At 44.4% G+C, this 20,856-nt stretch overlaps 1 protein-coding gene across 10 annotated transcripts in view; it reads right to left on the reverse strand.

The window, feature by feature from the left end:
• The window catches only part of ptprma (protein tyrosine phosphatase receptor type Ma), a 300,425-nt gene that overhangs the window by 22,874 nt on the left and 256,695 nt on the right, over positions 1 to 20,856 (reverse strand). For all 10 annotated transcript variants that reach the window (XM_070435628.1, XM_070435624.1, XM_023972507.3 and 7 more), the window contains 4 exons: positions 16,563 to 16,762; positions 7,999 to 8,086; positions 6,806 to 6,882; positions 144 to 180 (listed from right to left, as the gene is read on the reverse strand). In XM_070435628.1, the coding sequence (XP_070291729.1) occupies positions 144 to 180; positions 6,806 to 6,882; positions 7,999 to 8,086; positions 16,563 to 16,762 (402 nt within the window). The remainder of the gene's footprint in view (positions 1 to 143; positions 181 to 6,805; positions 6,883 to 7,998; positions 8,087 to 16,562; positions 16,763 to 20,856) is intronic.

Here is a 20,856-nt window from a genome sequence, read left to right on the forward strand (position 1 = left end):
GCTTTTTACAGATCTCTTGTATATCTGTGTTGACAGCTCTGGTGAGGCTGTCATACTGAACAGCAGACTGAAGACTTGCAGATCCAACAACAATACTGAGTTATTCAGACAAGAACAAGTTTGTTGTGTGTTTCTGTTCTTACCTTGGGTAGCAATGTAGTGATTTGGCCTGTGGTAGCCCTGAAATCCGAAAGAGAGAGCGAGAAAGAGAAACAAATTAAAATTTTCAGCACACAGATGTCAGTATTGAACAAACAAAAGAATACAGTACAATGGGCATATTTGTTTACTTGAGTCAAGAAGCGAAACATGCTGCGGTGAAAACATATTTTTTGTCTTAAATTACTAAATAATTCAAACCAAGTAGAAAGAAAAGGTTGATTTGGATTCCGTTTGAAAATACGTGCAAAAGCTCGTCTTCTAAGATAATGACAACAACATGACAGCAACCACTCTAACATCCTGTCAGCAGCATTTCTCTTTCTCGAAGAATTCCTGCGGTCGGTTCACTTAAAGTGCACTGACAGCATATTTTCGATGGATAATACAGTCTGTCGATTGTGAACACGCACACGGCTGCGTTATTCTTCTGCTGTGTGGCTCTTATCTTCGGAATAGGCTCAATCTCAGAGGGATTACTCTAATCCCCTCAAATTTCATTTGTCGAGCATCTTGTATCCTAGCGAGGCCTACTATACACGGTGGGAAGCTAAATGTTGGCGTAAAGAGCCGTTCCCACCCGCCACAAAGTCTGACCTATTGTCTTCATCTGGTCCAGCCCTTATCCACGCCATATTCCCTTTACCTCAACTGTAATTAACATGGAATAGAATTGGACTGAATCAAACAGGGACACCTCATCCCTCTACTCTGATATGCTGGGCTCTCTGTCTCTCTGGGCTCTGATAGGCTGGGCTCCCTGAGACTTGTTTATCCTCTTGCTCTACATACTATCGAGGAGTTCCCACCGTGGGATCACACGTGGCGATGAATATCAACTATGGCTATAGAGTTAGTTAGAGAGAGGCTATTAGGAGAAGGGTTCATTGGCTGGTCACGTATTCTATGTGATCATCATGTTGGAAGAAAGGTTTAGACTTCTGTTCTGACCTTCTGAAATTCCACTTAATTGGGACCTGTTAGGTCTGTGCCTGGGAGACGAGCAGCACTCACACAGATGCTGCAGAGTTCACTGACTGAATGCACCACACACACAGCCAACTGCTATGGTCGTTGTCATGCCAATGACCAAAGGAGTTGGTGAGACAGCACTACAGAAACAGGCTAGAGAAACACTGGGAGGGAGCAGAAACCCAGACAGACAGTCTGCAGGGAAAGGAGAGGGCAGGTGCAGCGGAGGGAGGTAGTGTACAGATGTCTTCATGTCCGTGTCACCACGAGTCCTCTGGGGTCAAGCTGTAATTAGCTACATTAGGTAACCTTGCAGAGCAGTAAGACGCGGAATGCTAATTCAACACATACGACTGGACACACGAGTGTGCTGCCAAACACGCGCGCACATACAAACACAGTCAAATTGTATTCATGGAATGTTTTAATGAGTACTGTAAGGTTGATGCTTATGATTCTCTGTGAGAGGAACATTGCATTATCATAGGAGGTTTTGAAACGCAAAACGTCTATAAAGTTAATGGGCCTCTCATATGGGCCTCTCACCTCTCATATAATATCCTTCAGAATCACCTAGTTGCTATCAAGAACTATGCAAACAGTGAAACAAATCCAGATGCCAGACTAAACCATATCCACTTAGAGTGCTGTCTAACGCGTACCAACTCTGGTCTTGACAACGAGAGCGGACGCTTTCATAATTATCTCTTTATCAATCTCTGAGCACCTGAACACAATGTCTCTGACATGAAGACGCCATGTCGGTGTGTGGAAATTATTTACAGGCCCTTTCATTTCGAGATATAGCGACTTGTTCCACCTACGCTGCAAATTTACACTAATTTACACTGGCCTTTGAAGAGGAGAGAGCTAAGTGTGCTAATGTGGCTAATGACATGTGAAAGCAAAGCTTGGCGTGGAGGTAGAGGGGGAGATGAGGAGTGAAGCGAGGAGGAGACAAGGGAGGTAAGTATAAGCAGGGGGAGGTTGGTTGGCGTGGGTGGCACCATGCCAGCTGGTTGATGGGAGAGGAAAATAACATTGACTGTCAACAGCAATAGCCAGGAGGGTAAACAAGGAGTGGGCTTCTAGTGGTAAACGGTCACCAGGGAAACAAACTAATGGCCCTACAGTATGTACTGGACGTGGACAGACTGTATCCAGAACATAGAGATGGACAGTGTTCTAGTTCTAATTCCATAGTCCGGACTGGATATACAGGACACATGGCGGTCAAAGGCAGCTCTGTTTACGCCACAGCATAGATGGACATTTGGCTCACATTTGTGATGAATGTGTGTGTGCGCGTGCATGTGAGAGACAGTCGTGGAAATCTCCAGAGTGTGTCACTGACCATCTCTTCTTTCTTCTCTTGTTATCTCTGCTGTGTCTCTCACGTTCAACAAAAAATATGACTCCATTTTGTTTTACTTCTACACTCTACACTCCTTCGCATAGAGYTGATCAGGCTGTTGATTGTGGCCTGTGGAATCCCACTCCTCTTCAATGGCTGTGCAAAGTTGCTGGATATTGTCAGGAACTGGAACACGCTGTCTTACATGTTGATCCAGAGCATCCCAAACATGCTCAATGGGTGACTTGTCTGTTGAGTATGCAGGTCATGGAAGAACTGGGACATTTTCACCTTCCAGGAATTGTGTACAAATCCATGCGACATCCTGAAACATGAGGTGATGGTGGCAGATGAATGGCATGACAATGCAATTGTGTTTGCTGTTTGTAGCTTATGCCTGCCCATGGCCATATCCCCACCGCCACCATGGGGCACTCTGTTCACAACATTGACATCAGCAAACCGCTCGCCCACACAACATCACACACGGTCTGTCATCTGCCCGGTACAGTTGAAACCAGCATTCATCCGTGAAGAGCGCACTTCTCCAGAGTGCCAGTGGCCATCTAAGGTGAGCATCTGCCCACTGAAGTCGGTTACGACGCCGAACTGCAGTCAAGTCAAGACCCTGGTGAGGAAAACGAGCACGCAGATGAGCTTACCTGAGACAGTTTGTGCAGAAATTATATGGCTGTGCAAACCCACAGTTTCATCAGCTGTCCATGTGGCTAGTCTAAAACTATTCCGCTAGTCTAAAACTATTCCACAGGTGAAGAAGCCGAATATGGAGGTCCTGGGCTGGCGTGGTTACACGTGGTCTGCGGTTGTGAGGCCGGTTGGACATACTGCCAAATTCTCCAAAAACGACGTTGGAGTCGGCTTATGGTAGAGAAATGAACATTAAGTTATCTGGCAACACCTCCAGTGGAAATTCCAGCAGTCAGAACGAGACATCTGTGGCATTGTGTTGTGTGACAAACTGGCACATTTTAGAGTGGCCTTTTATTGCCCCCAGCACCTGTGTAATGATTATGCTGTTTAATCAGCTTCTTGATATGCAAAAGAGAAATGCTCACTTACAGRGATGTAAACAAAATCGAGCAGACAATTTGAGAAACAAGCTTTTTGTGCGTATGGAACATTTCTGGGATCTTTTATTTTAGCTCATGAAATATGGGACCAACACTTTACATGTTGCGTTTATAGTTTTTTTCAAATGAAATTGCGGTCTGAAATTATTCAGACATCTTGACTTTTTCACTTATTTGTTACGTTACAGCCTTATTCTAAAATGGATTCGTTTTTTCATCATCAATCTACACACAATACCCCATAATGACATGAAAAATAAAAACATAAATACCTTATTTACATAAGTATTCAGACCCTTCGCTATGAGACTTTGAAATTGAACTCAGGAGCATCTTGTTTCCATTGATCACCCTTGAGATGGTTCTACAACTTGATTGGAGTCCACCTATGGTAAATTCAATTGATTGGACATGATATGGAAAGGCACACACCTGTCTATATAAGGTCCCACAGTTGACAGTGTATGTCAGAGCAAAAACAAAGCCAGGATGTCGAAGGAATTCTCTGAGGAGCTCAGAGACAGTATTGTGTAGTGGCACAGACCTGGGGAAGGGTACCAAACCATATCTGCTTCATTGAAGGTCCCCAAGAACACAGTGGCCTCAATCATTCTTAAATGGAATAAGTGTGGAACCACCAAGACTCTTCATAGAGCTGGCTGCCCGACCAAACTGAGCAAATGGGGAAGAAGGTCCTTGGTCAGGGAGGTTACCAAGAACGCGATGGTCACTCTGACAACGCTCCAGAATTCCTCTGTGGAGATGGGAGAATCTTCCAGAAGGACAACCATCTCGGCAGCACTCCACCAAATCAGGCCTTTATGGTAGAGTGGCCAAACGGAAGCCAATCTTCAGTAAAAGGCACCTAAAAGAACTCTAACCATGAGAAACAATAATGTCTGGTCTGATGAAACCAAGATTGAACTCTTTGGCCTGAATGCCAAGCATCATGTCTGGAGGAAACCTGGCACCATCCCTATGGTGAAGCATGGTGGTGGCAGCATCATGCTGTGGGGATGTTTTTCAGCAGCAGGGACTGGGAGACTAGTCAGAATCGAGGGAAAGATGAACAAAGCAGAGAGATCCTTGACGAAAACCTGCTCCAGAGGACTTCAGACTGGGGCGAAGGTTCACCTTCCAACAGGACAACGACCCTAAGCACACAGCCAAGACAATGCAGGAGTGGCTTCGGGACAAGTCTCAATGTCCTTGAGTGGCCCAGCCCGAGCCTGGACTTGAACCTGATTGAGCATCTCTGGAGAGACCTGAAAACAGCTGTCCAGTGATGCTCCCATTTCAACCTGACAGCGCTTGAGAGGATCTGAAGAATGGGAGAAACTCCGCAAATACAGTTGTGCCAAGCTTGTAGCGTCAAACCCAAGACTCAAGGTTGTAATCGCTACCAAAGGTGCTTCAACAAAATACTCAGTAAAGGTTATGAATACTTATGTAAATGTATCCGTTTTTTTCATAGGGTATTGTGTGTAGATTGATGAGGGGAAAAAAATATTTAAGTTAATATTTAAGTTTTTATCCATTTTAGAATAAGGCTGTAACGTAACAAAATATGGAAAAAGTGTGTGTGTGTGTGTGGTTGTGTGTGTATATATATAGTACCAGTCAAAAGTTTGGACACGCCTACTCATTCAAGAGTTTTTCTTTATTTTGACATTTTTCTACATTGTAGAATAATAGTGAAGACATCAAAACTATGAAATAACACATATGTAGTAACCAAAAAAGTGTTAAACAAATCAAAATATATTTTAGATTCTTCAAAGTAGCCACACTTTGCCTTGATGACAGCTTTGCACATTCTTGGCATTCTCTCATCCAGCTTCACCTGGAATGCTTTTCCAACAGTCTTGTAGGAGTTTCCACATATGCTGAGCACTTTTGGGCTGCTGTTCCTTCACTCTGTGGTCAAACTCATCCCAAACCATCTCAATTGGGTTAAGCTCAGGTAATTGTGAAGGCCAAGTCATCTGATGGAGCACTCCATCACTCGCCTTCTTGGTCAAATAGCCCTTACACAGCCTGGATCATTGTCCTGTTAAAAAACAAATGATAGTCCCACTAAGCGCAAACCAGATGGGATGGCGTATCGCTGCAGAATGCTGTGGTAGCCATGCTGGTTAAGTGTGCTTTGAATTCTAAATAAATCACAGAAAGTGTCACCAGCAAAGCACCATCACACCACCTCCTCCATGCTTCACGGTGGGAACCACACATGCGGAGATCATCCTTTCACCTGCTCTGCGTCTCACAAAGACACGGCGGTTGAAACCATAAAGCTCAAATTTGGACTAATCAGACCAAAGGACAGATTTCCACCAGTCTAATGTCCATTGCTCGAGTTTCTTTGCCCAAGCAAGTCTCTTCTTATTATTATTGGTGTCCTTTAGTAGTGGTTTCTTTGCAACAATTCAACCATGAATATCCGATTCACACAGTCTCCTCTGAACAGTTGATAATGAGATATGTCTGTTACTTGAACTCTGTGAAGCATTTATTTGCATTTATCTGCAATTTCTGAGGCTGGTAACTCTAATGAACTTATCCTCTGCTGCAGAGGTAACTCTGGGTCTTCCTTTCCTGTGGCGGTCCTCATGAGAGCCAGTTTCATCATAGCGCTTGATGGTTTTTGTGCACTTGAAGAAACTTTCAAAGTTCTCTTTGCTTACTTCAGCTGTTCTTGACATAATACGGACTTGGTCTTTTACCAAATAGGGCTGTCATATGTATACCACCCCTACCTTGTCACAACACAACTTATTTGCTCAAATGCATTAAGGCACACAACTTAACAAGGCACACCTTGAATTGAATTGCATTCCAGGTGAAGCTGGTTGAGAGAATGCCAAGAGTGTTCAATGCTGTAATCAAGGCAAAGGGTGGCTACTTTGAAGAATCTCAAATATAAAATATATTTTGATTTGTTTAACACTTTTTTGGTTACTACATGATTCCATATGTGTTATTTCATAGCTTTGATGTCTTCACTATTATTCTGCAATGAAGAAAACAGTAAAAATAAAGATAAATCCCAGAATGAGTAGGTGTGTCTAAACTTCTGAATGGTGTGCGGGAAGAGGAGGAGAGCGGGTAGGAGGATTGTGGATTTAAGCAGGAGCCTGATCATCATCTCATTCCATCTGAGAGCTATGCGTGTGCACAGACACACGCTGGCTGACCTTTATGTCTAAGCCCAGGCTGGTGTTGTACTTACATCCACGTAATTTGCATTAATGTAATCGGAGCTCTGCTCTCCCTCGATAGCCTGCAGCCGGACGCGGGAGTGATCATCTGGATGAAGACAGGACAGAGAGAAAGAAAAAACAAGAGAGGACGAGAAAACAAGGCCCCATTAGTAATATTGATGAGACAGAGAGGAAAACACTGGTCGGCTATCCCTGTGGAGGAGAGTGTCCACCGAGTTTAAGGTCATCAACTCCTGCACATACTGCAAAACTACCTAGCCACTGTGCTGGTGTCTAACATATGCCCCCTAGAACAAAGCCTTTCCTGGGTTAATAAGTTGATTTAGACCCTATTCATTTGGATACCAGTCAACAATTATGTGTAAGATAACTATGCTGTTCAGTTACAGTTTTCAGTTATGGTTTCATCTTAGTTGTTGTTGGGATTCAAAGTGATGGATCTGGGCACAGTAAGAGCCCGTATCACCAGTTAGGTGCAGAGAAGTTTGGGCAGTCAACTACTGTGATGTGTGACTCTACTTAATGAAATTCATCGCATGACAGAGCTCTGTTATGAAACAAGTGTCTCTCCATTAGTCATAACGATTCATTATGACTGATAGGAGAACGATCTTCTCTGATCTCCTTCTTTCTCTCCCATTGCACAGAGGAGATGCTAACGTACTCTGAATGATTTATTCACTAATTATTATAACCGGCAGAAAACTGTCAGTCCCCCCCAATGTGCCCTGCTGCTCATTGGTTGTCGCGCCATGTGCAGCACTGCAATTGGTCGGTTGCTCATTTGCAGGGACAGGAAGTGTCAGGAATCTTATTGCAATGGAAATAACTGGGGCGATCACCTCATCACTGATGGGGTGGGGTGTGTGTGTGTATCGGAGTAGGCCGATGGGGAAAAAAGAAATGTGTGAAATGGTTCTGTAGAGAAAGATGGAACCCTAGGCCATGTCAAGGCTCATTTTCATAATTGCCAAGTCAATTAGGACTGCCTGTGTTGTATCCGCATGCACATTCAACGTCGTTTGGAATGAGGATCACAGCTTCAAGACACATTTTTAATATGATCCTAACTATATGTTGCTTTACAATAACAGACAATACATCAATGACGTTTTTCACAATAATGTTCACAAATCGATATCTAACCATTAGGGGATTGAATGACAACAACAAATACTGGTGACATATCATTTGTACCCACATGCAATGATGTTTCCGTATCGGTTCTTCATCCTGTTCTCGTCTTTCTTGGCAGAGTCCCATGGTGCAGACTGTCCTTCAAAGAAGCTCTGTGGAGAGAAAAAAAGAGAAAGAGAGAGAGAGATTGTAAATACAACCTATATTTATGTTTATTTTCCCTTTCATACTTCAACTATTTGCACATCATTACAATACTGTATATAGACACATGACATTTGAAATGTCTATTTTTTTGTGAGTCTAATGTTTACCGTTCATTTCAATGTTTTCCCTTTTGTTTATTATCTATTTCACTTGCTTTGGCAATGTAAACATGTGTTTCCCATGCCAATAAAGCCCCTTAAATTGAATTGAAATTGAATTGAGAGAGAGAAAGGAAGAAAGAGAGGACACGAAAGGTCCAAAGGGTTAGGAGGTCAGCTCTTTAAATGACAACCCAGCGGCAGATCCTGTCGGGTCAAAAGAGGAGACACATTATTAAAAATAGAGATATATATCCACATCATTATTAGACATGAAAGGAGGCAGGAAAACGGCCTTCTGGGAACCTTTTCAGAAAAGGTGCCCATTACGCTGGTGCTGTAAGCCAATCAGAATCTTCCTCACCGAGGAAGAACATCAGTCCAGCACAAACTGTACCAACATCCTCCTCTAAAGGACTAGTTCCCCCGAAAAAGAACATGAGATGAAATAGAATAAAAAGAACCGCATACAGACACAGAGCTGATAAAACCCTACTCTGCCCGAGCAGAGCACCTCATGAAAAATGTATCATATTTTTTTGCCATTCGGATCTCGCACCGGGACACGCAATTAGGACTAATTATGAAAATAAACTTCAGCACTGGAGTTGTGCTGGTGAGGCAGCTGCCTGCTGCCTCTTCCCCCGTAAGTTAATGTCTATTCCAGCTTCCTGCTGCCTCTTCCCCTGTAAGTTAATGTCTCTTCCAGCTGCCTGCTGCGTCTTCCCCTGTAAGTTAATGTCTCCTTCAGCTGCCTCTTCCCCCTGTAAGTTAATGTCTCCTCCAGCTGCGTCTCCCCCTGTAAGTTAATGTCTCCTCCAGCTGCGTCTCCCCCTGTAAGTTAATGTCTCCTCCATCTGCCTCTTCCCATGTAAGTTAATGTCTCCTCCGGCATTTGCCATCTTCCCTTAATAGGTATGTTCTCCGTCCGCTGCCTTACTTCCCCTTAAAGGTTAATTGTCTTCCTCCCCTGCCTCTCTCCCGCTGCTAAGTTATTATCGTATCCCTCCTACCAGCTGCCGCTTCCTTTAGATGTCTCCTGCCTCCCCTGTAAGTTAATATCTCTTTCCAGCTGCCGCTTCCCCCTGTAAGGATGTCTTCAGCTGCCTATTCCCTGAACGTAATGTCCCTCCATGCTGCTTCCCCTGTAAGTTAATGTTCCTCCAGCTACCTCTCTCCCCTGTAAGTTAATGTCTCCTCAGCTGCCTCTTCCCCTGTAAGTTAATGTTCTCCTCCAGCTGCCTCTTTCGTCCCCTGTTAAGTTTAATGTTCCTCCAGCTGCTCTTCCCCTGTAAGTAAGTCTCGTCCTCCAGTACCTCTTCCCCTGTAAGTTAATGTCTCCTCCAGCTGCCTCTTCCCCTGTAAGTTAATGTCTCTCCAGCTGCCTCTTCCCTGTAAGTTAATGTCTCCTCCAGCTGCCTCTTCCCCTGTAAGTTAATGTCTCCTCCAGCTCCTCTTCCCCTGTAAGTTAATGTCTCCTCAGCTGCCTCTCCCCTGTAAGTTAATGTCTCCTTCCAGCTGCCTCTTCCCCTGTTAAGTTAATGTCTCCTCCAGCTGCCTCATTCCCCTGTAAGTTAATGTCTCCTCCAGCTGCCTCTCTCCCTGTAAGTTAATGTCTCCTCCACTGCCTCTCCCCGTAAGTTAATGGTCCTCCCTGCTCAGCTTGACTCTCTATCTCCCTGTTAAGTTAATGTCCCTCTTAGCTGCCCTCTTCCCCTGTTAAGTTAAGCTCTCCTCCAGCTGCCTCTTCCCCTGTAATGTTAATGGCTCCTCCAGCTGCCTCTTCCCCTGTAAGTTTAATGTCTCCTCAGCCTGCCGTCTTCCCCTGTAAGTATATGTCTCCTCCGCTGCTCTTCCCCTGTAAGTTAATGTCTCCTCCAGCTGCCTCTTCCCCTGTAAGTTAATGTCTCCTCTAGCTGCCTCTTCCCCTGTAGTTAATGTCTCCTCTAGCTGCCTCTCCCCTGTAAGTTAATGTCTCCTCCGCTGCCTCGCGTCTCCCTGTAAGTTAATGTCTCCTCCAGCTACCTCTTCCCCTGTAAGTTAATGTTCTCCTCCAGCTACCTCTCCCCGTAAGTTAATGTCTCCTCCAGCTGCCTCTTCCCTCGTAAGTTAATGTCTCCTCCAGCTGCCTCTTCCCCTGTAGTTAAGTTCCCTCCAGCTGCCTCTTCCCCTGTAAGTTTTAATGTCTCCCCAGCTGCCTCTTCCTGTAAGTTAATTCGCCTTCCCTGCCTAGGCTAGCTCCTCATTCCCCCTGTAAGTTAATGTCTCCTCCAGCTGCCTCTCCCCTGTAAGTTAATGTCTCCTCCAGCTGCCTCTTCCCCTGTAAGTTAATGTCTCCTCCAGCTACCTCTTCCCCTGTAAGTTAATGTCTCCTCTAGCTGCCTCTTCCCCTGTAAGTAAGCTCCTCAGCTGCCTTCTTCCCTGTAATGTTAATGTCTCCTCCAGCTGCCTCTCCCATGTAAGTTAATGTCTCCCCAGCTGCCTCTCCCTGTAAGTTAATGTGCTCCTCCCAGCTACCTTCTTCCCCTGTAAGTTAATGTCTCCTCCAGCTGCTCTTCCCCTGTAAGTTAATGTCTCCTCAGCTGCCTTCTCCCCTGTAAGTTAATGTCTCCTCCAGCTGCCTCTTCCCTGTAAGTTAATGTCTCCTCCATTACCTCTTCCCCTGTAAGTTAATGTCTCCTCCAGCTGCCTCTTCCCCTGTAAGTTAATGTCTCCTCCAGCTGCCTCTTCCCCTGTAAGTTAATGTCTCCTCCAGCTGCCTCTTCCCCTGTAAGTTAATGTCTTCCTACCATACCAGCTCTCTTCCCGCTGTAACCATGCTAAATTTAATGGTGCATCCATCCAGCTGCCTCTTCCCCTGTAAGTTAATGTCTCCTCCAGCTGCCTCTTCCCCTGTAAGTTAATGTCTCCTCCAGTTGCCTCTTCCCCTGTAAGTTAATGTCTCCTCCAGCTGCCTCTTCCTCCTGTAAGTTAATGTCTCCTCCAGCTGCCTCTTCCTCCTGTAAGTTAATGTCTCCTACAGCTGCCTGCTGCCGCTCCAACGAGTTTCAAGAATGTATAAATAGATCATAATGATGCATTGTTACTTAGCCGTATCCATCCAACGTTCCTTCCGATACCTCTCTCTCAGCCCCATCAGACAACTGATCTGATTAGCTCTGATTGCCTGCAGTGGAGCCTCTTTTGGCCAAGGAAGCCGCTTGCTCCCCCCATATCTCTCCCTCGCACGCTTGTTCCCCTCAATGATAAAATGACACAGAACTCGTTCAGAGGACAAGAAGCCTTGATCAGTGCTGCAAGTGGATAATGGCAAGCAGCCTGGTCCCCATGGCGAGGAGCCCCACTCTCACTGATGTCGTCGTCGTCGTCGTCCCCCTCCCTGCCCGCCCACACCACTGAGTGCCAGACGTAATGAGAGAAATGGCACTTCCATTCGATATCAAATAACAAAATTTACATTTGTGGTATTTTCTGTGACTGCCTAAGGTGGGAAAATATGCCACTTCTTAACAGTCATCGATGACAGAAATCAGTCTTTGGCAAGGCTTACATGGCTGTTTGAGTAAATGAGGAATGAGGGAGAAATCAGAGAGGAGGAATCAAGTTTTTATTTTCCTGAAGACGTCTTTGAACAAGGGAATCAGGTATACACGCTGTGACGTCACCTTGAAACGAGCTTAAAATACTRGCATTATCACATGACCTCTTACCGGCCACATTGGGTACGGGGAGAAACGTGCCGTCGCAGGCCTTGTAAACCGCCACTACAAGTGACACTTTGAAGGGCAGGCCGTATTTGAATGCAGATTGCTTTTTCTCTCTTCGAATGTCTCAGAATTGGATGCAGTAAAGAGACATTAAACACAGTTTAACACATATTGACAACGGTGAGGCACTTAGTCTTCTTCCTCTGTTTTCTCTCCATTTCTCCTCTCTAGATTTTGAGTTTCAAAGTGGCGCTGGTTTGTTATTCATCACTGCCGTGTATCTTTCAAGACAGCTGTCTTTTCATGTGCAGGAAGTGACACAGAGCAGCCATGGCGAGCGAGGCAACCTGGGGAGGAGAGGAGTGATAGAMTGACTGACGAGCACCTTTCTTTACGCTCAGCTTCCTCTCTCTCTCTCCCCCCGGGGAGGAGAGGAGTGATAGAATGACTGACGAGCACCTTTCTTTACGCTCATCTCTCTCTCGCTCCCTCCCGCTCTTTCTCAACTGTGTTATAATGAGATCCGTGGTCCGACACTGGCCCGCGGTGGGGGGAGGGGCGGGAGAAGAACGTTGCCGCAAACTACTTTAGACACGCGTCAAACTTCAGGGGTGAGCGGTGTCAGAGGAAAAAAAAGAGCTTCAAGAATAAATCATTTCACATTGTCAAAATAGTTTGGGGAGAGTTAGAGAACACAAAAAAGTATTAAGTGACGTGAAATGCACCAATGCTGGAAGGTGTTCAACTATTCATATTTGTACTTTATAATTTTTTCATGTTCAGGTGTAATATTGGATCTCTAGTTTAGAGAAATAATATATTTTGCAACAATGTCTACTGTGTTTGCAAGACTTCTATGCTAATGTACAGATCAAGGGAAAACCCAAAACTGGGTTTCAAGAAATGTTAAGAGTCTACAACATGCTTTTTCTGAGCCTGATAATCACCCAAACACTGGCTGCTAATGAAAAAAGGTCTARTTAAATATAAAAGGTATAATATTGAATTATTAACATCCATAGCAGCCTTGCAGCAAGATGTGGGGGAATTACAAGTCAAATAGTTAGGAGGCAGCCCCAGGCCTCATCTAACCCCATTGGCACTATCATACTAATTCTCCATTGGCCATGTTTTCCCACCACCTGCCAGTAAGCCTTAACGTGATTGGTGGAAAACAAGTAATGAATTCAAAGCCCTGCATACTTTTCCCTCTCAAACTTTTTCAAAGCATCACACAGGTGATTTTCATTGAAGTAGACCTACTGAGATGAGATCTATGGTCCGCTCTCACGGGCCCGAATCCAAACAAAAGTGCTCTCTTATCCCAAATCTTATCCAAAACAAGCGAGTGAACAAACAGTGTGGAAGCCATTGTTCCCGCGGCTCAAAGGAGCTTCTGAATGGCTGTTGATGTTCAGTCTCTCAGCTCAGGTGCGACACCAACCCCTTTTGATTCTAAAACCCCCTTGTGATTTCACCCTCAACGCTACTGACTACAGGGCCACGGAGACTCTGAAAACACTCCTCAGAGGCACCAAACGTGGTAGGGCCTTAGACAAAGCTTCAGCAGCAAAACAGCTCCACTGCGTTTTTAGCCCACACAACGCTTCTCAAGTGTTTACCAGTAGGCAGCAAAATCTGGCATAAACACAAAGGCACATTTCGGCAATTAACATAATGCTTGGAAGATGCTGCCCGTATGAAGCCAATCTGAGGAGAGAAACAGTGTGTTATGATGACATGAAAGGTAAACCGAGTTGGTTGTTGAACAGTGTGTTACATAGTAAGATGGTGTAGTGGTTAGGGAGGTGGATATGAGGGAGGAAAAGTAAGGGCCATTCATGAATAACGATCACAGCAAAAGCTGCATATTAATGGCTGATTTAGGTACAAAGTAGGTTGATCTCAGGAACTCAATTGGTTTCAACTAAATATGATCTGCAAGTCTTAATATTTGGTTTTTGAATGCAACATACCATACCAAGAGGGCAAGCTGGAGCAGTTACAGCCTTTCATGAGTAAACATTTCAAATGGCTTCTGACTGCATTATCAAAACAAATCAAATGTGTTTTTTGCCTTTGAAGAAGAGGCAGGCCTGAACTGGAGCCCCTTTACTGTGTGTCTGGGATGAATGCGGAGTGTGTTTTGTCTACAAACACTTCCATTAGATGGGACCTCTGGTACGTGCTGTTGTGTCGACTGAACGCCACTCATTTCACTGCTCTTTGATTCTCACTGGCCACAGGGGATTCATTTGGAACAGATTTTTTTTTCTTTTTTCTAGTATTTTATGGTTTGTAGGCCTATTTAAATGCATGTTTTTGGACACAGACAATCAAATCAAATGTTATTTGTCACATGCGTCGAATACAACAGGTGTGGACCTTACCGTGAAATGCTTACRTACATGCCCTTAACCAACAATGCAGTTTTCAGAAAAATAAGAGTTAAGAAAAATATTTACTAAATAAACTAAAGAAAAAATGAAAGAGCAACAATAAAATACAAGTAGCGAAGCTATATACAGGGGGTACCGGTACCGAGTCAATGTGTGGGGGTACAGGTTAGTCGAGGTAATTGAGGTAATATGTACATGTAGGTAGGGGTAAAGTGACTATACATTGATAATAGATAATAAACAGTGTAAAAAAAAGGGGGGGGGTCAATGCAAATAGTCTGGGTAGCCATTGGAACAGCAGGTATCAAAGAAAGAATTATGATCAATATCGTAGGAACCAACTCAACAAGATAGGAGCTATAGGTTGTATGCTAGCTGCATCTAGGGCTTCTACAATACTACGACAAAGCAACGATCTAAAAACATATTTCACAATCAAACCAAAAAGGTGACTCGCTTACCTTGTTTATCTTTCCCATAGACAAAGTTATGGAATAACAAGAAGCATGGAATCGGGGGAGAGATTAGAATTGATCAGTTTAGTTTGGTGCTCGGCTCGTCATGTCTAGACCATTTACACCTAAGACAGTGGTAGCAGGAAAAGAAAAGAGAACGACGTCTCTAACTTTTAGAGGCGTTGCAAATAGAAAGATAGAAAATGTAAAAAAAACTGTGAAGTGAAGCACTTTCAGATGGAGGGGTGGAGGGGGGGGCATAAATTATTCCACACTCAATTTTTTTTCCCGACTGGCAATACTGTATTATTGCACTAGTAGCCTAAGCCTTCCATCCATATCCATAATGAATTGAGCCCTGAGGGTAGCACCAAACCACAGGGCCCGGGTATTGGAGCTTGAATTATTGATTTGATTCCTGTGTCGTTTATTGTGTAAGTAGTGGGTATAGCAAAGTAAAGGATAAGATGGGAGGGGGGTTGGTGGATAGTTCATTACAGGTAAATACCCTATGTTGAAAAAGGTAGAAACTCCCTTGTGATGGGTTGGAAGGTGAGCGAGGTAGCTTGTGTATACTGTATGTACACACACAAACAAATATGTGCATTCAAGCACACTCCCACTCCCACACACACACACGTAACACCACAATCACACACTATGTGCTGAGTGGCGAGGGAATAAGACACTGCTGTGACATTCGTTAGGTTTGTCATCAGCTTCTGGAGAAAAGCACTGTTCACATCTAGTTCGTTCACTATACAGACTCTAGGCATCGCTGGCAGCTCGCAATGGTCTCAGCCGTTAACACAAAGTCACAGTCTCAGAAATCCCCCCTTAAGTGTGTGTGTGTGTGTTTATTGAATGTGCGTGTGTGTGTGTGTGTGTGTGTTTATTGAGTGTGTGTGTGTTTATTGAGTGTGTGTATGCATTTATTGAGTGTGTATGTGTGTGCGTGGTGTAGGATTTTCAAGATTTAGAAGGCAAATTTTCAAACCAGGGCGGTTTAGTGTTGCTAAACTAAATGGATGGTGTCCACGAGGCAGTAAGATCTAAGCAGTGTAGCGTGCAGTCAACAAACTGCAGGAGCCCAAACACTAAGCCAGAGAAATTCAGTGGTGACACAAACATTGGAACGGGAGGAGTGTGGACACAGAACTAGTGTATTTTGTGCACTAATTGCTCATGACAAGTTCATTCACAAAGACCAAAAGTGCAACTCCATGCAGAAACGTCTAACAAACAAGTTATCTAAACACTAAAGAAAATAGAAGGAAAGCAACAAACCAGGAAAGAAGGCAATCATTAAAAGCAACAAACCAGGAAAGAAGGCAAGCATTAAAAGCAACAAACCAGGAAAGAAGGCAAGCATTAAAAGCAACAAACCAGGAAAAAAGGCAAGCATTAAAAGCAACAAAGAAACACAAAAAATAAGAAAAACTAAATAAAATAAAGACAAACAGGGACCTGTGTGCTTGGTTTGCTTCAGAGTGAGGGAGTCTACAAAGACAGACTGGTGACGTGGAGTACGTGTATACTGTACATGGTGATTTGTAAAAGAACACTGTGGTATATGGGGACACTGTGGTATGTGGGGACACTGTGGTATGTGGGGACACTGTGGTATGTGGGGACACTGTGGTATGTGGGGACACTGTGGTATGTGGGGACACTGTGTGCATGTGGGGACACTGTGTGCCATGTGAGAGAGGACAGGGGGGACACTACACTAGTCAGACAGGCAGGTAGTTGGGGCTCTCACCTCATACTCCTCCTTAAAGCCGTAGCCCTCGGCACACTTCATCTGGGTGATGTGCTGGAGCAGGTCGGCCACGCGGATGGCCGGGTGGAGCTGACCGGTCTGGTAGGGAGGAACATCCGCCACCTCCCTCTTCTTCTTATAGGAGTGGCTGTGGGACTGGACCAGACTACTGGTGTCACTGGTCATGGTGTGGTTCTCATCTGGAAACACAGAGGAAGGACGAGGACACACAAACACACACACACTGGTCAGGACTGCACAACCCCGTACAGACAGAGGATAGGAAACACTGTTGACATTATAATGGATGAATACAAGGTCACAATATAAAGTTATTCAATGACAAAACATGAAATGAAAAGGAGTTACTTAGAAACTACGTCGTGCTCAACTAGTTATTACAGTGCTGTAAAACGTGGTGAAGACAACATAATGGATATTGTATTATARCACTATGTTACAATAGATGACGGTGCCCAGTATCTCTATTTACATCTATTCTCTATGATGAGGGGAAAGAGCTGGCTTTATTTCTATTGACGCTAGAATAGCCCTCAGTTCTGATAACGCTAGCTTGTGGCTAACTTCTCAATAAAATCTTTTCTATCCGCAGAATTTGACCAATGGCAAAATAAGGTTGCACAAATGATGGAATGGCGGCGGTGAATGGATGACGTGGGTGCACGATCAAATGAAGTGGCTACCTTGGTCGGTAACTACGTCTAACGGGAAATCGTAACACAAAATGTCAGAGGCGTGAGACCCCCCATTCAACAAAGGGGGGTGGGGGTTGTGGGGGGGGGGGGTATGYMACATAGYCCACATATGCATGAGGCAACACTGTCCACGGGTGGAGTCAGACCGCCATGCTAGCTAATAGCTTCACAGTGGGAAGGGGAGCGTGAGATGCGCTAACACAAGTGCATGCGTGGCAACAAGATGGGAGAGCAGCCCCCAAGGCAAGCCCCTTTTCAATAGCATGAGGCACACACACATCTCCTCACCCCAGGGAAAACAGGGCAGACTGGCAACTTACCATTAATGGGAACTTTATTAGAGGACATAACAGGTTAAATGTGAAGAAGAAAAGAAGAGAAAGGAAACAGGGTATAAGCAACAATATAAAGTTTAGGCATGAGCACCTGCACAGTTTTAATTTTCTCTAGCTGTTTCTAGGCACCAACATTTTTTTGCCATTCCGGGAGTCCTGATCAAAGCAACTATTCAGTTMAATTGGACACCTCTCAGAAAGCTAGATTTGGGACACTTTAGTTGGGGTTGCGTTAATTTGGTTGGAATCACCTAGAACTTGCCATTTTAATGTAATCAATGCTTATAATTACATGATAAAGAACCAACACATTTTGTTTACTTAATAACATTTTCATTTGACATTTGCCAAATCAGTTTAACTAACTTAACTTGACCTATATTGTCAAAGCAAGAATAATCCTGCAGCAACAGGATTTGAACCTTTAGTCCATAATGTTGCTTGATCTGGCCAAAAGTAAGCTACATGAAAAGTGCAATAGTCTTAATATAACCGTTTGGTAGTGTGGGTTTTTAGTGAATTTATGTAAATTTATGAAAATTCTCAGCAACAAAAGAGTGATCAAATTAAGATCCTACATCTGTGATAAATCATCTCCCGATCACGTTTGAAAACCTCTCTAGAAAACAAGTGAAACCACTAGCTTGCCCTTTTCTGAGGTACTGTAAACGGTGGATGTGAACTATTGGGACTTGCCTGGGGAATCATCTAGAAAATCACTCATGACATGCTTGCTTGCTTGAGACACTGCTGTGCTTTTTTTTTTTTCTACCCTAAAGTGTGTAAATCTGGTTTAAAAAAAATACATTTTACTCTATGTTGATATTTTAAATKTCTACAGGTGGTGTGTGTATGTTGTCTAATGTACCTGGCTGCACAACAAACAACCTACCAAGACAAAGTTATTGAAACTGCAAGTTTCTCTAAATGAAAGGGTTGGAACTGACAATTATTGTTCTGAAGGATTTGACATGTTTCGACTAGGCAATAGTTACATTGGCAAAAGTGGATAATTCCGTAGCTTTGCCCGCGAGCTTTCCAATGTTTGCCACTTCTCTATATGGTCATTGCTATGGCGATGGGAACTTCTTTCTGCTATGGCGATGGAAACTTCTTTCTGCTATGGCGATGGAAACTTCTTTCTGCTATGGCGATGGGAACTTCTTTCTGCTATGGCGATGGGAACTTCTTTCTGCTATGGCGATGGGAACTTCTTTCTGCTATGGCGCGACAAGTAGTTCCAATCGCCATAGCAGAAAGTAGTTACCATCGCCATAGTAGAAAGAGTTCCCATCGCCATAGCAAGAAGTAGTTCCCATCGCCATAGCAGAAAGTAGTTCCATCTCCTAGCAGAAAGAAGTTCCCATCGCCATAGCAGAAATAAGTTCCCATCGCCATAGCAGAAAGTAGTTGCCATAGCAGAAAGAAGTTCCCATCGCCATAGCAGAAAGAAGTTCCCATCGCCATAACAGAAAGAATTTCCATCGCCATAGCAGAAAGAAGTTTCCATCACCATAGCAGAAAGAAGTTCCCATCGCCATAACAGAAAGAAGTTTCCATCGCCATAGCAGAAAGAAGTTTCCATCGCCATAGCAGAAAGAAGTTTCCATCGCCATAGCAGAAAGAAGTTCCATCGCCATAGCAGAAAGAAGTTCCCATCGCCCATAGCAGAAAGAAGTTCCCATCGCCATAGCAGAAAGTAGTTCCCATCGCCATAGCAGAAAGAAGTTCCCATCGCCATAGCAGAAAGAAGTTCCCATCGCCAGAGCAGAAAGAAGTTCCCCTCGCCATGGCAGAAAGAAGTTCCCCTCGCCAGAGCAGAGTAGTTCCCCTCGCCAGAGCAGAAAGTAGTTCCCATCGCCATAGCAGAAAGAAGTTCCCATCGCCATAGCAGAAAGTAGTTGCCATAGCAGAACGAAGTTCCCATCGCCAGAGCAGAAAGAAGTTCCCTCGCCATAGCAGAAAGAAGTTTCCATCGCCAGAGCAGAAAGTAGTTCCCATCGCCATAGCAAGAAGAAGTTCCCACCGCCATAGCAGAAAGAAGTTCCCATCGCCAGAGCAGAAAGAAGTTCCCCTCGCCATAGCAGAAAGAAGTTTCCATCGCCATAGCAGAAAGAAGTTTCCATCGCCATAGCAGAGAAGTTCCCCTCGCCAGAGCAGAAAGTAGTTCCCATCGCCAGAGCAGAAAGAAGTTCCCCTCGCCATAGCAGAAAGTAGTTCCCATCGCCAGAGCAAAAGTAGTTCCCATCACCATAGCAAAAAGAAGTTCCCATCGCCATAGCAGAAAGAAGTTCCCATCGCCATAGCAGAAAGAAGTTCCCATCGCCATAGCAGAAAGAAGTTCCCATCGCCATGGCAGAAAGAAGTTCCCATCGCATAGCAGAAAGAAGTTCCTCGCATGCCCAAGAAAAGAAGTTTCATCGCCATAGCAGAAGAAGTTCCCATCGCCATAGCAGAAAGAAGTTTCCCATCGCCATAGCAGAAAGAAGTTCCCATCGCCATAGCAGAAAGAAGTTCCCTCGCCATAGCAGAAAGAAGTTCCATCGCCATAGCAGAAAGAGTTTCCCATCGCCATAGCAGAAAGAAGTTCCCATCGCCATAGCAGAAAGAGTTCATCGCCATAGCAGAAAGAAGTTCCCATCGCCATAGCAGAAGAAGTTCCATCGCCATAGCAGAAAGAAGTTTCCATCGCCATAGCAGAAAGAAGTTTCCATCGCCATAGCAGAAAGAAGTTCCATCGCCAACAGAAAGAAGTTCCCATCGCCATAGCAGAAAGAAGTTCCCATCGCCATAGCAGAAAGAAGTTCCCATCGCCATAGCAGAAAGAAGTTCCCATCGCCATAGCAAAAAGAAGTTCCCATCGCCATAGCAGAAAGAAGTTCCCATCGCCATAGCAGAAAAGAGTTCCCATCGCCATAGCAGAAAGAAGTTCCCATCGCCATAGCAGAAAGAAGTTCCATCGCCATAGCAGAAAGAAGTTCCCATCGCCATAGCAGAAAGAAGTTTCCATCGCCATAGCAGAAAGAAGTTTCCATCGCCATAGCAATGACCATATAGAGAAGTGGCAAACATTGGAAAGCTCTCGGGCAAAGCTACGGAATTATCCACTTTTGCCAATGTAACTATTGCCTAGTCGAAACATGTCAAATCCTTCAGAACAATAATTGTCAGTTCCAACCTTTCATTTAGAGAAACTTGCAGTTTCAATAACTTTGTCTTGGTAGGTTGTTTGTTGTGGCAAGC

The sequence above is a fragment of the Salvelinus sp. IW2-2015 genome, linkage group LG27, assembly GCF_002910315.2.
Source record: "Salvelinus sp. IW2-2015 linkage group LG27, ASM291031v2, whole genome shotgun sequence".
In the NCBI taxonomy this organism is placed as follows: Eukaryota; Metazoa; Chordata; class Actinopteri; order Salmoniformes; family Salmonidae; genus Salvelinus; species Salvelinus sp. IW2-2015.